This window comes from Oncorhynchus mykiss, chromosome 21 (genome assembly GCF_013265735.2).
Source record: "Oncorhynchus mykiss isolate Arlee chromosome 21, USDA_OmykA_1.1, whole genome shotgun sequence".
Taxonomy (NCBI): Eukaryota; Metazoa; Chordata; class Actinopteri; order Salmoniformes; family Salmonidae; genus Oncorhynchus; species Oncorhynchus mykiss.
Window position 1 is genome coordinate 26550428 of NC_048585.1, and position 17258 is coordinate 26567685.

At 43.7% G+C, this 17258-nt stretch overlaps 1 protein-coding gene across 10 annotated transcripts in view; it reads left to right on the plus strand.

The window, feature by feature from the left end:
- Positions 1–17258, plus strand: part of LOC110500158 (filamin-C) — a 97800-nt gene that overhangs the window by 30017 nt on the left and 50525 nt on the right. For all 10 annotated transcript variants that reach the window (XM_036957487.1, XM_036957488.1, XM_036957494.1 and 7 more), the window contains exons 2-3: positions 2433–2681; positions 11634–11731. In XM_036957487.1, the coding sequence (XP_036813382.1) occupies positions 2433–2681; positions 11634–11731 (347 nt within the window). The remainder of the gene's footprint in view (positions 1–2432; positions 2682–11633; positions 11732–17258) is intronic.

A 17258-nucleotide genomic window follows, 5' to 3' on the forward strand; every position in this document is an offset into this window, starting at 1 on the left:
CCTCAGGAGGCTGAAGAAATTCGGCTTTTCACCAAAAACACTCACAAACTTTTACAGATGCACAATCTGTCGGGCTGTATCACTGCCTGGTATGGCAACTGCTCCGCCCACAAGCGTAAGGCTCTCCAGAGGGTAGTGAGGTCTGCACAACGCATCACTGGTGTCAAACTACCTGCCCTCCAGGACACCTACACCACCCCATGTCACAGGAAGGCCATAAAGATCATGAAGGTCAACAACCACCCGAGCCACTGTCTGTTCACCCCACTATTATCCAGAAGGAGGTCAGTACAGGTGCATCAAAGCAGGGACCGAGAGACTGAAAAACAGCTTCTATCTCAAGGCCATCAGACTGTTAAACAGCCATCACTAACATTGAGTGGGTGCTGCCAACATACTGACTCAACTCCAGCCACTTTAATAATGTAAAAATGTATGTAAAAAATGTATCACTAGCCACTTTAAACAATGCCACTTTATATAATGTTTACATACCCTACATTACTCATCTCATATGTATATACTGTACTCTATACCATCCACTGCATCTTGCCTATGCTGTTCTATACCATCACTCAGTCATATATTTTTTCACATACATATTCTTATTCATTATTTTACACTTGTGGGTATAAAGTAGTTGTTGTGAAATTGTTAGGTTAGAGTACTCGTTGGATATTACTGCATTGTCGGAACTAGAAGCACAAGCATTTCGCTACACTCGCATTAACTAACATCTGCTAACCATGTGTATGTGACAAATACAATTTGATTTGATTTGATTTGAACTAAAGTAGCCAAATAACTTAGAATTAAGCACACTAGTCCGCTTTACAAGGGGTGTAGAGTTTAACTGGCATATATAAGCCGTTTCAAGTTTGGGGAAGATCATTTTCACCATACAAATGCACCTTCATAATAAAAGTAATAAAAGTATAATTGCATTTGTGGTCACTTTTGATAATGGTGTTTTCCGCTAATGGAACATTCGTGTTTATAGCCTACTGCCATGTGTTCCCTCTCCGGCCTCTAGGTCACCAGGTTCTCGTTATGGCGCACTCCTGTCCCTCACCTGGACTCCAGAGCATTATGCGTATAATGACACTCACCTGGACTCCATCACCTCGTTGATTACCTCCCCTTTATATGTCACTTCCTTTGGTTTATTCCCCAGTCGTCATTGTTTCTGTTTCATGTCGGTGCGCTGTTCATGGTTCTTGTTTTGTTCATTTATTTCTTAAATATATTTACTCCCTGAACTTGCTTCCCGACTCTCAGCGTACATCGCTACACCTACTACCGTGTGCGCATTGCTGCGCTTATAATGTGAAGAAATAACCTAATAGTTTAGCAACATTTTGATCTGTTGTGTCAGCACATTGCATAACAAATGTGGTTGTATTCATTTGGGATCTATCGCATCCCACAATTTCCCCAGAATACAGTATGTTTGGAATATTTATTCCAAATGAATAGGTGGACCTTTGTACTATGGGGGAATAGTAGATTGACATAGGCTAGTGCTTTTGCTGTTCGTTAGGGCTACTCATATTGATGGCTGACAAAAAGTAAATGTGGACAGTTCTTCCAATATCTTCAATATGCACCTCGAAACTGGATGAGTGTGTGAGGGATCATCCAACCAGACAAGACAAATGGATAGCATTGCTACCCACCATCTCCCCCCTGCCGCCTTATATGTGATCTCCTTGGTGATCACCGTGGCGATAAGGCCGGGGCGGCCAGGGTCTCATAAGAGCAGAGTAAACACAGATGTTGATGTTGTTGTGCCAGGCAGCTGAAGGCCGAGGGCAGACACCAGAACTCTGTTATTACGATTCCACAACACACCGTTTCTCTTTAGAACAGACCGATCAGATGGCAGGTGTGTGTGCGGTAGAGGCCCCACACAAGGGGTTAGGGCTAGACCTAACCTGCTCCCCAGTTTGTGAGTTAAGTTGTAACTGTATATGGAAGAGGGCGTAGCCCTTTCCTCCAATCAAATGACCTAGTGGCCTCATGGGTGGAATGTTATTAATATTTTAATAAGCTGCTGAAAATCTGGTGATGTAAATAAAGTGTAATATTGGGATGCAAACTCAAAATTGAATACATTTGAACTCTATATCATACATGGTACAGGTGTCTCCTTTTTTAACCCCCAACAATGTGTGTGAGGTGTATAGTTTTGTTTTATAGTAGATTTGTTTAAGACTACCAGGAAACACTCGGTGTGACCCTAATTTAGCCCACTGCAGTAAAAGGTTAAACTCGAGTTACCTGGGGAGACAATTTATAGAGGCCAGTATTGCTTTCATGGGAGAATTGCTTTTTTTGCACAATACCTTCAGTCTATTACTATGTTCTTTATTCAGTATTAGTGCCTTAGTAAATGACCTGACCTTAACCCTCCCCTCTCTCCCACTTCACAGACAGTAAGGCCATCGTGGATGGGAACCTGAAGCTTATCCTGGGTCTGATCTGGACTCTGATCCTGCACTACTCCATCTCAATGCCCATGTGGGAGGACGAGGACGATGAGGACGCCAAGAAGCTGACCCCCAAGCAAAGGCTGCTGGGATGGATCCAGAACAAGGTGCCCCAGCTGCCCATCAACAACTTTCACCGAGACTGGAGGGACGGCAAGGCCCTGGGAGCCCTGGTTGACAACTGTGCCCCAGGTAAGAGCTGATCCAGGATCTGTGACTCATTCTGTTTTCCCTGGCTTGGAGCTGACTCAGAAACAGTTTAGTGTTAGTTAATTAGACTGGATGGATGGCAAAGCCCTGGGAGCACTGATTGACAACTGTGCCTGAGGTAAGGCTTTGAGGAGCAGTTTGAGTGCAGATTGTCAATCTGTAGGAACTGTAAGAGTTTTGTAAGAGCTGATCCAAGATCTGTGCATCATTTGTTGACAATAGTCTTCCAGGTTGTAACTCATTTGAGAGCTGTTTGAGGGTTGACTAATCATCCATAGTATTCACTGGAACAACACTAAACACTAACCTCAGCAATTCCAAGTATGTGTCACAGAGAAGTTCCAGTGTTTTTGAAACAGTCTTGTTGAAACACCAAAACTAATGAGACCAGGTCAGGGGTAAGGGTTATGTACGTTCAGGGCTGGCTAACTGGTAGATATTAAATGTTAAAATGGTGCCGGAAGAAATGGCAGCAGTTTTACGGGCACCTAACCATGTAACGATTGTCGTCTTCCTCTTCTGAGGAGGAGTAGGAAATATCGGACCAATGTGCAGCGTGGTAAGTGTTTGTCATATTTATTCCACTGAAAACAGAAAACAAACGAACAAGCGAATAAAGGAAAACCCAAACAGTCCTGTATGGTGAAAACACTGAAACGGAAAATAACCACCCACAAACAAGATTGGGAAAACAGGCTACCTAAGTATGGTTCTCAATCAGACACAACGATTGACAGCTGCTTCTGTTGGGAACCATACCAGGCCAAACACATAGAATTATAAACACAAGAACAAAACATAGAATGCCCACCCCAACTCACGCCCTGACCAACCTAAAATAGAGACATACAAAAGGAACTAAGGTCAGGACGTGACAAACCAATTATGCTATTATGTGGGTTTTTTTTCGTGTTATTTGTAACTTATTTTGTGCATAATGTTTCTGCCACCGTATCTTACCGCAAAAAAGAGCTTCTGGATATCAGGAGAGCAATCACTTACCTCACCTTGGATAAGACAACGATTTTTCCTTCAACAAGCAGGACGCACAGGATGTACTTCGAACACCCGACATGGCAAAAATCCCTGTCATTGGCAAGAGAAAGAGACACAGGTACAGAAGACACAGAGCAGGGTGCCTCGTAAGGATCCGCAGGGCGAGTGGGAAGCTGCCGCTAGGTCAATATTACTTGCCAAAGTGCAATGATTGGACAATAAATTAGACGAGGTATGATCACAAATATCCTACCAACGGGACATCAGAAACGGAATCGTGGCTGAATGATGACATGGATATTTAGCTAGTGGGATATACGCTACACCGGCTTGATAGAACAGCACACTCCTGTATGACGAGGGGGGGTGGTCTGTGTATATTTGTAAACAAAAGCTGCTGCACGAAATCTAAGGAAGTCTCTAGATTTTGCTCTCCTGAAGTAGAGTATCTTAAAATAAGCTGTAGACCACACTATTTGCCAAGAGAGTTTTCATCCACACTTTTCGTGACTGTTTATTTACCACCACAGACGGATGCTGGCAGTAAGACTGCACTCAGTCAGCTGTATGAGGAAATAAGCAAACAGGAAACCGCTCACCCAGAGGCGGCGCTCCTAGTTGCCGGGAATTTTAATGCAGGGAAACTTAAATCAGTTTGACCTAATTTCCATCAACATGCTAAATGCGCAAAATTCTAGATCACCTGTACTCCACACAGAGACGCATACAAAGCTCTCCCTTGCCCTCCATTTGGTAAATCTGACCACAATTCTATCCTCCTGATTCCTGTTTACAAGCTATATTTAAAGCAGGAAGCACCAGTGACTTGGTCTATAAAAAAAGTGGTCAGATAAAGCAGATGCTAAACTACATGACTGTTTTACTAGCACAGAATGGAATATGTTCCGGGATTCCTCTGATGGCATTGAGGAGTACACCACATCAGTCACTGGCTTTATTTATAAGTGCATCGAGGACGTCGTCCCCACAGTGACCGTACATACATACCCCAACCAGAAGCCATGGATTACAGGCAACATTCGTACTGAGCTAAAGGGTAGAGCTGCCACTTTCAAGGTGTGGGACTCTAACCCAGAAGCGTATAAGAAATCCCGCTATGCCCTCCGACCAACCATCAAACGGGCAAAGCACCAGTACAGGGCTAAGATTAAATCGTACTACACCGGTTCCGATACTCTTCTTATGTGGCTGGGCCTGCAAAGTATTACAGACTACAAAGGGAAGCACAGCCGCGAGCTGCCCAGTGACACAAGCCTAACAGACAAGCTAAATCACTTTTATGCTCGAGGCAAGCAACACTGAAGCATGCATGAGAGCATCAGCTGATCTGGACGACTGTGTGATCACGCTCTCCGTAGTCGACGTGAGAAAGACCTTTAAACAGGTCAACATTCACAAGGCCGCGGGGCCATACGGATTACCAGGATGAGTGCTCCGGGCATGTGCTGACCAACTGGCAGGTGTCTTCACTGACATTTTCAACATGTCCCTGACTGAGTCTGTAATACCAACATGTTTCAAGCAGACCATCATAGTCCCTGTGCCCAAGAACACTAAGGCAACCTGCCTAGATGACTACAGACCCGTAAGCACTCACGTCTGTAGCCATGAAGTGTTTTGAAAGTCTGGTAATGGCTCACATCAACACCATTATCCCAGACACCCTAGACCCACTCCAATTTGCATACCGTCCAAACAGATCCACAGATGATGCAGTCTCTGTTGCACTCAACTGCCTTTTCCCACCTGGACAAAAGGAACACCTACGAGAGAATGCTATTCATTGACTACAGCTCAGCGTTCAACACCATAGTGCCCTCAAAGCTCATCACTAAGCTAAGTACCCTGGAACTAAACACCTCCCTCTGCAACTGGATCCTGGACTTCCTGACGGGGTCCCCTCCTGTACTCCCTGTTCACCCACGACTGTGTGGCCAGGCACGACTCCAACACCATCTTTAAGTTTGCGGCTGACACAACAGTGGTAGGCGTGATCACCGACAATGACGATACAGCCTATAGTGAGGTCAGAGACCTGGCCGGATGGTGCCAAAGGAGATGATTGTGGACTACAGGAAAAGGAGGACCAAGCACGCCCCCATCCTCTCTGACGAGGCTGTAGTGGAGCAGGTTGAGAGCTTCAAGTTCCTTGGTGTCCACATCACCAACAAACTAGAATGGTCCAAACACACCAAGACAGTCATGAAGAGGGCACGACAAAACCTATTCCCCCTCAGGAAACTAAAATGTTTTGGCATGGGTCCTCAGATCCTCAAATGGTTCTACAGCTGCAACATCATGGTTGCATCACTGCCTGGTAAGGCAACTACTCGGCCTCTGACCTCAAGGCACTACAGAGTGTACAGCCCTGTCCATCACTTGGGCTAAGCTGCCTGCCATCCAGGACCTCTACCTACACCAGGCGGTGTCAGAGGAAAGCCCTAAAAATTGTTAAAGACCCCAGCCTCCCCAGTCATAGAATGTTCTCTCTTCTACCGCATAGCAAGCGGTACCGGAGCGCCAAGTTTAGGACCAAATGGCTTCTCAACAGTTTTTACCCCCAAGCCATAATACTCTTGAACAAGTAATCAAATGGCTACCCGGACTCTATGTATTGTGTCCCATCCCACCACCCACCAACCCCTCTTTTACGCTACTGCTACTCTCTGTTTATCATATCATAGTCACTTTAACCATACCTACATGTACATACTATCTCAATTAGCCCGACTAACCGGCGCATGTATATAGCATTGCTACTGTATATAGCCACTGTCTTTTTACAGTTGTATTTATTTCTTTACTTATCTATTGTTCACCTAATACCTATTTTTTACTTAATTTTTTTTACAATCCCTTTGGCACTCATTTCAGAACCTTGTGGTCATTTATCTAAACTCTAGACACAAAACTCAAAACGGTCATCACTTGTAACACAGGCTGTCCAATGTTCAAAACATTGCATTGTGCATTCATATCTTTAAAGAAACCTTGCACTTGCAGAATCATTGTTTCAAATAACAAATTTATCACGAAATACCATAGGAACATTAATTTAGATCTCCCACACACAAGATACCGATAGTTTCACTGTGTAGTTGCTCGTTCAATCATTAAATATTGTAGTACAAAACATGTGATACATGTTTCATTATGGTACAACACATAAGTACATTACTGTAAAAGGACTAGTAAAGAGAATACTACAGACTGTCACGTTCGTCGAATGGAGGAGACCAAGGCGCAGTGTAAGATGAATACATACTTTTAATGAAGACGAAGAACACTTAACAAACTATACAAAAGTGAAGCTATAATAATACTAGTGCAGACACAGGCAACTAGACATAGACAATAACCCATGAAATACCCAAAGAAGATGGCTGCCTAAATATGGTTCCCAATTAGAGACAACGATAAACAGCTGCCTCTAATTAAGAACCAATCTAGGCAACCATAGACATACATAAACACCTAGATAGTAAACGACTCCATAAACCTACAAAACCCCTAGAAAGTACACATACATCACCCATGTCACACCCTGACCTAATCAAAACAATAAAGAAAACAAAGAATACTAAGGTCAGGGCGTGACAGTACACCCCCCCCCCCCCAAAAGATGTGGACTCCCGGCCGCACACCTAAACCTATATGGGAGGGTGTGGGTGGGTATGACTCCGAGGTGGCGGTTCTGGCTCAGGACATGGACCCCACTCCACTTCACCCTTACTTAATGTCTCCAGAGCGGGAACCCTCACCGCCGACCATGGACTAGAGGACGCCACTGGACTGATGGTCGAGTCTGGAGTGAGTGGCACCTCTGGATTGGAGGGAGACTCTGGTGGATCCGGACTGGAGGGAGACTCTGGCGGATCCGGACTAGTAGGTTCCGGACTGCGACCCGTTGTGGTAGGTTCCGGTCTGCGGCTTGTCGTGGTAGGTTCCAGTCTATAGACCGTTGCCGGACGCTCTGGACTGGGTACTGTAGCCGGACGCTCTGGACTGGGTACCCTGGTATGATTGTTGATGCCACACATGGTGATTCCAGCATCTCAGAAACAGCTGCCTTCCTGGGATTTTTATGCACTACAGTCTCTAGAGTTTACAGAGAATGGTGCGATAAACAAAACACATTCAGTGAGCGACAGTTCTGTGGGAAAAACACCTTGTTAATGAGAGAGGTCAGAGGAGAATATCCAGACTCATTCAAGCTAACAGAAAGGCCACAAATGCTCAACTAACAGCTGTTTAAAACAGTGGTGGGCAGAAGGGGATCTCTTAACGTACAACACCGTGAATAATTGTGATTGTAAAAACGGTAAATATCCCACTGTTTGTTATTGCCCGTAAGTAAGCATTTCACTGTAAGGTTTACACCGGTTGTATTCGGCACATGTGACAAATAGACTTTGATTTGATGACAATGAGAATGTTTATTTTTGGTGCGTGTATGCATGGCATGTTCTGTGGGGTGGGGGTAGAGGTTATGGTGCAGGGACTACCATAGAGCACCTAAAAACACAGACATTTCGAATCCCCAAACCACAGAGAGATAGTGCATAGCCGGTAATTAGAGATCAGGGTCGTCAGGGCCTAGCCAGGTGGACTTGCCCGACAACTGCCCTAGATAGAGTGATCCCCGCTGGGGAAGGTTTCATAACTCTAGGCTTGGCTCTCTCGGTGAAGGCCTCTACTAACTTGGACTAGGCTCCTGGCAGGCAGTACGGCTTTCTAAGACATGGTTCCAAGGCAAACTCAGACTGACCTTGGGTCAGTAGACACATCTTGTTCAACAGAGCTACTAATCCTGTGTTTGTACAAATGGTGTGAGACCAGATGAGTGGAATGGCATTAATAGGTTCACAGAGTTAGTTACTCCAGAGAAATGAAGCAAAGAACTGAGGTGCGCTGTCTTTTTGTTTACTGAGTGTCTGTATGTGTGTATAGGTGTTTTGTATTTTGTAGGTGTGTGAGTGTGCGTGTGCATGTGAGAGAAAGCCGATGTGTGAATGTGCGTGCTTTATTTGTTTTCATGTGTTTGCATGCTTCTGAGTGTGTGTTTATGTGTGTTTGTGTGCCTGACAAAGAGTGTTTGCTCAGGCATGAAGTTGAGAAGTGTGTTGGAGGGGGGCTAAGGTGGGTGAACAATAAACAAACAACGACTCCATTCTCCCACATACTGAACCTGTTTAATTCACTTACCCAGAGCAACGGGGTCACAGAGTGGGTGTGTGGGTGCGTGTGCGTTTGTACTTTACATGTGAATTTATGGTGTACGTGCCTAATCGTGAGTGTGTGTGTGTTCGTGTGTGTGCACATTTTGGTTTTTCAGAGTAAGTGTGTGTTTATTGTCTAGGTGTCTGTATTAGCAGTGTTTACACAGAGCTCTGTCTCTGACACAGTGCAGGACTAAGTAACAGGTTATATTCTAGACTTTGACCATACAGGGCTCTGTTTCTCTCTGCTCTCACTGAAACATTTACACTGATAGATCCAGGACAAGCTATACTCTCACAGTACACGTAGCGTTAGGGCAAAGTGCAATTCTCTCACATTCTCTCGCAGTACCACCTCTGCCTATATGCAGACTACGAGCTGCAACTTGGCCCGTACTCAGGGGCCCTGACCTCCATGGGGCCCCGATTGATTTTGTTAGCCACTCATAATTCATGGCAAACAGGGAATTAGCTTTGAAAATGCCATTTTTTTTCTCCATCCCTGGCAAAACCAAATCTCACTTAGGGTGCCCAAAAACGCTAGAGGCGGCCCTCTTCTCATCAGCACAAAATGGAACATTCAGGAACGTTCACCCATTAAGCATGAAATGTGAAACATACAGTGGAGCATAAAAACAATATTGCACGTTTATTTTCCTACTAGCATTGACTTTGCTGATAACTTCTTTAATGAGGATAAATGTACTTACTGCGATTGTGATATGTGCTTGTACTACCTAGCTATGAATGAATGCACTAACTGTAAGTCACTCTGGATAAGAGCGTCTGCTAAATTACTAAAATGTAAATGTCAAATATAATAACTGTTTTGGGTGAAACTCAAACTGCTCTCAGACCTGCTATCCTCTATTGCGTAACTAATTGGTCCTGACACCTCAAGTTCCCCTGGTTCAGCCAAACCCCTTCCCCGCAAGGCGCTGAACATGGGTGTGCTGCAGGCTGCAGTGAGTTTCTGGCTGTTGTAACAGCATGGTGAGCGTCAGAGTAGAGAACACAGCAGCGAGGAACGCAATAAGTGAAAACACATGTAGCACACCACATTTCCTGCCGAACACATGATTGTGTTTGTGTGTGTGTGTGTGTGTGTGTGTGCTCATGTATGTTGTTAAGGAACAAAAGGAACAGGGCAGAGGCCTCTCGTTAGAAGTAAGGGTGGACAGTAAAACAGTGAAAGTTAAGTGTATTGTCCGTAGAAGTAAATTAAGGAAAGGTTTTCTCGTGGCTTGTGTTTGTTTATGGAACACAAACAAATATGAGGGTCAGGTACAGCTTTTTAGCAGTGTGGGAGAATGCTTTAGGGGTTTATGTTCCTCTCCTGTTCGTTTTTCAAATTCCCCCGAGAGCCCCCTCACACACTCACTCTCTGCCATGTATTTGTTTAGTATCCTTTTGCCTCACGCCTCTGTTTTCATACCGCTCCTGGCAGTAGTGAGGTTTGCGCAAGGAAGTCACCCTGAGCTGAGAACATTCTGGATGGAATTGCAATAGAGACATCCATGACAGCTAATGAGACTTGTGGAAAATGTATTGCCGTTTAGTGAGGTGGGAGAAACAGCAGTAAAAAACACCAAACCACTCTGTCACATTGAGTAGTGCTCCCGCTCTCCAGTTCCACAGTCTGTGGATACAGCCTGGACTCATAGACGAGACTAGACATAACATAGTACATGCAAATCCGGGACACGCAAATTAGTATTATGCTATATGTTACATTTGGTATGGTTATATAAGACAGAAGGTTACATAAGACAAAAAATAAAAGGAGGGTGCTTGGTTTTGGTGGATGGGTGGGCATACAATGCGAATGTTTAGCAACACAAAGGTTGCGTGTTCAAATCTCATCACGGACAACTTTAGCATTTTAGCAACTTTTCAGCTTCTTACTTCTTTTTAGCTACTTTGCAACTACTTAGCATGTTGGCTAACCCTTCCCCTAACCCTTAAACCTTTTAGCTAACCCTTCCCTTAACCCTAACCTTAATCCTAACCCCTAAACTTGCTAATGTTAGCCAGCTAGCGATTGTTAGCATTAGCCACCTAGCTAACATGTTGTTTGTTTTGGAAATTTGTAACATGTTGTACGTTTTTCAAATTCGTAACATATCATAGGAATTGTTATTCGTAACATATCATAGGAATTGTTATTCGTAACATATCATACAAAATGGATGATGGACATCAACAAATTAATACATACCATATGAAACGTAACATATACTAAATCTAGTGTCTCGGATTTACGTACAGAATAATACAAAATGCTGAGACCAGGTTGGTGGATAGAGAACTGTGTAGTGATGACATGTGTAGTGAGAACTGTGTAGTGTTTGTGTGTCGTCTGAGGCTTCCTACATCTCTCATCCTCACGCCACTCCCTGATAATCCAATTAAATGAATTGTGTGTGTGTGTGTGTGTGTGTGTGTATGTCAGCTTTGTTCAAAGTGACCCACAGTCGGACATCAGGAAAAAAGTAACTCACCGCTCTCTAAGAATTTACCAGTTCACTCTTCCTTGTCTCTACTGTAGAGGCAAAGTATTGCGGGTAAACATGGTTTGGCAGTTGTTGTCATGATTATAGCGAATCGTAGTGGGTGGACCTATGTTGATTCTCTGTGTACTGTGGTCCCATGACTAAATGCTCCCTCTCTCCCCTCTCCCTCCCTCCCTGTCATGTAGGCCTGTGTCCTGACTGGGAGACGTGGGATCCTAGCCAGCCTGTGGAGAATGCCAGGGAGGCCATGCAGCAGGCTGACGACTGGCTCGGAGTGCCCCAGGTAACATCACCACACCACCTATACTCACCATCACTCCTGGTCTCACCTGGTTTAGTTCACAAAACCTGAACTCATTCGTACTTGTTCAACTCGTCTAGTTAAACTCATATCCACATACTTGGTGGCATACTGGCTTCAGTGGTAAACAGCAGGGCAATCTTTGATAACACTTTACGCTTAAAGATGGGTAAAATGTATTATGATGTGTTTATAAATGCACTGTAAGACTTGTCATAAGCCTGTATGATCAATCTGTTCTTTGAGTGAGTGAGTTGGAGTTGGTGGGTGTGTCCCAGGTGACAGTCCACAGCCACATAGGCTAATGTGGATAAGTGTATGTGGGATTGTGTTTGGCTAATTACTTCAGTATGTGGTTGTGGAGGTACATTGGCATGCTGCTGTACTGGGCTGGGTCTTGGAGAGAGGAGAGGCCAGGCTGGCATCAGGTTAGGCTGGATTCTGAAGAGGCGAGGGTGGGTTAGCCAATGCCACAACCAGGACCACTGGAGCGTGTTCATATGAAACCACAAACTGTTTCCCCAGCCACACACTAGTCTATAGCACTTCTAGATTCCAAGGTAGAAAACATGAACAGAAACTCTATATTCCCTGTGTGTGTGTGTGTGTGTGTGTGTGTGTGCACGCTTAGTGGTTTTGTCCACTTGTCCAGGGTCAACCTGTGTTTTATCGTGCCAATAATCACTTCCTTCAGTGTATTAATTGGCTGAAACAACCTTCTGCTCCTTAGTCAATGATTTTAATGCAGACCAAGGGAACTTGCAACTGTTCATAGAGAAATGAGCCGAGGAGAGAGAAAGCAGATATATGGCGACATAAATATTAGGGATTAGAAGGATTGGTGAGACCATGACGGACCTTGCTATTTTTCAGGCTGTTCTTAAACTTGTTATGGCTGCAATCCCGTTAACGGGATAATTGTCATCAACAACCGCTGAATTGCATAGCGCCACATTCTATGAATATTACAAAATATATTTATATTCATGAAATCACAAGTGCAATATAGGAAAACACAGGTTAGCCTTTTGTTAATCCACCTGTCGTGTCAGATTTTGAAAATATACTTTACAGTGAAAGCAATCCAAGCGTTTGTGTAAGTTTATCGATCGCTCGACAAAACATTATGTACACTTAGCATCAAGTAGCTTGGTCACGAAAATCAGAAAAGCAATCAAATTAATAGTTTACCTTTGATGATCTTCGGATGTTTTCACTCACGGGACTCCCAGTTACACAATAAATGTTCCTTTTGTTCCATAAAGATTATTTTTACATCCAAAATACCTCGGTTTGTTTGGCGCGTTATGTTCAGAAATCCACAGGAAAGGGCGGTCACGACAACGCAGACAAATTCCAAATAGTTTCCGTAATGTCCACAGAAACATGTCAAACATTTTTTATAATCAATCCTCAGGTTGTTTTTAAAATATATAATCAATGAATATATCAACCGCATGAATATATCAACCGCAAATGTCTTTATCAGTAGGAGAGGGAAAAGCAATGTCTGTCCAAACTCTGTTGCGTGAGCAAAACTCATGCGACCACTTGACGCGATGTTATCTTTCTGGCTCATTTTTCAAAATCAATGCCTGAAACTATGTCTGTGTCACATTCTGACCTTAGTTCCTTTGTTATGTCTTTGTTTTAGTATGGTCAGGGCGTGAGTTGGGTGGGTTGTCTATGTTTGTTTTCCTATAATTTGGGATTTCTGTGTTCCGCCTAGTATGGTTCTCAATCAGAGGCAGCTGTCAATCGTTGTCCCTGATTGAGACTCATACTTAGGTAGCCTGGTTTCACTTTTGAGTTGTGGGCGTTTGTCTTCCGTGTCAGTGTTTGTTACCACACGGGACTGTTTCGTTTATTCACATTTATTGTTTTGTTCCAGTGTTCTGTTGTGTTTGATTGAACATTATGGACACTTACCACGCTGCACATTGGTCCTCCGATCCTTCTCGCTACTCCTCCTCAGAAGAGGAGGACGCGATCCGTTACAGTCTGAAGACTGTTGACACCTTGAGGAAGCGATAGGAAAAGGAATCTGGTTGATATCCCTTTAAATCAAGCAAAGGGAGGCTATGGAACATGGAGTTTTCAAAATAGAAGCCACTTCCTGGTTTGATTTGCCTCAGGGTTTCGCCTGCAATATCAGTTCTGTTATACTCACAGACAATATTTTGATAGTTTTAGAAACTTTAGAGTGTTTTCTATCCAAATACTAATAATAATATGCATATATTAGCAACTGAGACTGAGGAGCTGGCCGTTTACAATGGGCACCTTTTCATCCAAGCTACTCAATACTGCCCCTGCAGCCATAAGAAGTTAATAAGTATATGCATGTGTATAGAGGAGGGAGTGTGTGTGTGTGTGTGTGTGTGTGTGCACGTGTTTGTGTATGTGTATGTTGTATTTGAGCTTATATGGGAGGGTCCAGACCATCACTGTATGGGGGAAATCTCAGCATGCTTTGAGCACGGGTCACATGGTGGGAGTGACAAGGTCGTGGGATGTGTTTACATCTTGAACATCTGCACCAGGGTCAGCTCTTGTTACCCCTGTCTAACCTTAAACATTGGGATTCCCAAGACACCACTGATCCTGTCTCAGTCGAGGAACACACAGAGAATAGCATAGTGGTTAACCTAGTGAGTGGCCATGCTAAATAATGGCTGGTCTATTTTCAGGCTCACCCCCTGGCCCTACAGCCAAGGGTTAAATATAGCTAGAATACCTTCTGACACCCCTCAGAGAGAGAGAGAGAGATATGCGTCATCAGCAACCTTGGGAAAATCCTCTGCATTATCATTAACAGCAGACTCGTACATTTCCTCAGTGAAAACAATGTACTGAGCAAATGTCAAATGGGCTTTTTACCAAATTACCGTACAACAGACCATGTATTCACCCGGCCTCACCCTACTAGAATCTGAAGTCAAATGTCTGCTGTTTGCTGATGATCTGGTGCTTCTGTCACCAACCAAGGAGGGCCTACAGCAACACCTAGATCTTCTGCACAGATTCTGCCAGACCTGGGCCCTGACAGTAAATCTCAGTAAGACGAAAATAATGGTGTTCCAAAAAAGGTCCAATCGCCAGGACCACAAATACAAATTCCATCTAGACACCGTTGCCCTAGAGCACACAAAAAACATACATACCTTGGCCTAAACATCAGCGCCACAGGTAACTTCCACAAAGCTGTGAACGATCTGAGAGACAAGGCAGGAAGGGCCTTCGATGCCTTCAAAAGGAACATCAAATTCGACTTACCAATTAGGATCTGGCTAAAAATACTTGAATCAGTCATAGAACCCATTGCCCTTTATGGTTGTGAGGTCTGGGGTCTGCTCACCATCCAAGATTTCACAAAATGGGACAAACACCAAATTGAGACTCTGCATGCAGAATTCTGAAAAAATATCCTCCGTGTACAATGTAGAACACCAAATAATGCATGCAGAGCAGAATTAGGCCGATACCCACTAATGATCAAAATCCAGAAAAGAGCCGTTAAATTCTACAACCACCTAAAAGGAAGTGATTCCCAAACCTTCCATAACAAAGCCATCACCTACAGAGAGATGAACCTGGAGAAGAGTCCCCAAAGCAAGCTGGGCCTGGGGCTCTGTTCACAAACAGACCCCACAGAGCCCCAGGACAGTAATACAATTAGACCCAACCAAATCATGAGAAAACAAAAATATAATTACTTGACACATTGGAAAGAATTAACAAAAAAACAGAGCAAACTAGAATGCTATTTGGCTCTAAACAGAGAGTACACAGTGGCAGAATACCTGACCACTGTGACTGACCCAAACTTAAAGAAAGCTTAGACTATGTACAGACTCCGTGAGCATAGCCTTGCAATTGAGAAAGGCAGCCGTAGGCAGACCTGGCTCCCAAGAGAAGACAGGCTAGGTGTACACTGCCCACAAAATGAGGTGGAAACTGAGCTGCACTTCCTAACCTCCTGCCCAATGTATGACCATATTAGAGACGCATATTTCCCTCAGATTACACAGATCCACAAAGAATTCGAAAACAAACCCGATTTTGATAAACTCCCATATCTACTGGGTGAAATTCCACAGTGTGCCATCACAGCAGCAAGATTTGTGACCTGTTGCCACAAGAAAAGGTCAACCAGTGAAGAACAAACACCATTGTAAATACAACCCATAATTATGCTTATTTATTTTCCCCTGTGTACTTTAAACATTTGCACATCGTTACAACACTGTACATACATAATTTGACATTTGTAATGTCTTTATTCTTTTGAAACTTCTGTATGTGTGATGTTTACTGCTCATTTCTCTTGTGTATATTATCTACCTCACCTGCTTTGGCAATGTTTCCCATGCCCATAATGCCCCTTGAATTTAATTGAATTGAGAGAGATAGAGGGATCCACATGGATGACTATAAAGAGAAAGCGAGACTATTAGAAAGGGAGAAAATTGGTCATTGTGTCACAATGGGAAGTGCAGCATGATGCAAGCTGGTTCAGATCAACATTCCCAGTCTGAAAACAGAGAACTTGTTGACAGACAGTTTAACAAGGTTGGGAAAGTCTTGAAGTCGTTTTGACTGGCTTCATTTGGCCAAACTCATTTCTTCTTCTGACCATGGGGCATGGTTTAAGAGCTCTTGAAAATGTCAGTACGATTTCAGCATTATACACTGGGAGTAGAATACCTATAGTAAGAGTCTGTGAATGTATGTATATATGATTGTACAGGTATGTACGCCTGAAGCAGTGGCACCTCTTTAGCATGAACAACCTGTTTCCTCTCAGAGCCACACACCCTATGGGTCTATAGGTTGTAAATTAGCATGTGTGTGCGAGAGTATGTGAACGTGAGTGTGTTTCCACCTGTAAGTCCCCAAGTGGTGGTTGTGTATAATTATGGATTCCATTATCCAAAGGGCTGTTTAAACACAGACATTTCATGTGCCTAACAGCTGCTACAGAACTTTACATCTCTCTCTCTCTCTCTCTCTCTCTCTCTCTCTCTCTCTATTAGGTGGTTGTAGAATTTAACAACTCTTTTCTGGATTTTGCTAATTTGCGGGTATCGGCCTAATTCTGCTCTGCATGCATTATTTGGTGTTCTACATCGTACATGGAGAATATTTTAGCAGAATTCTGCATGCAGAGTCTCAATTTGGTGTTTGTCCCATTTTGTGAATTCTTGGTTGGTGAGCGGACCCCAGACCTCACAACCATAAAGGGCAATGGGTTCCATAACTGATTCAAGTATTTTTTGCCAGATCCTAATTGGTGTGTTGAGTTTTATGTTCCTTTTGATGGCATAGAATGCCATTCTTGTCTTGTCTCTCAGATCGTTCACAGCCCTGTGGCGCTGATGTTTAGGCCAAGGTATGTCAAGTTTTTTGTGTGCTCTAGGGCAACGGTGTCTAGATGGAATTTGTATTTCTGGTCCTGGAGACCGGACCATTTTTGGAACACCATTATTTTCGTCTTACTGAGATTTAC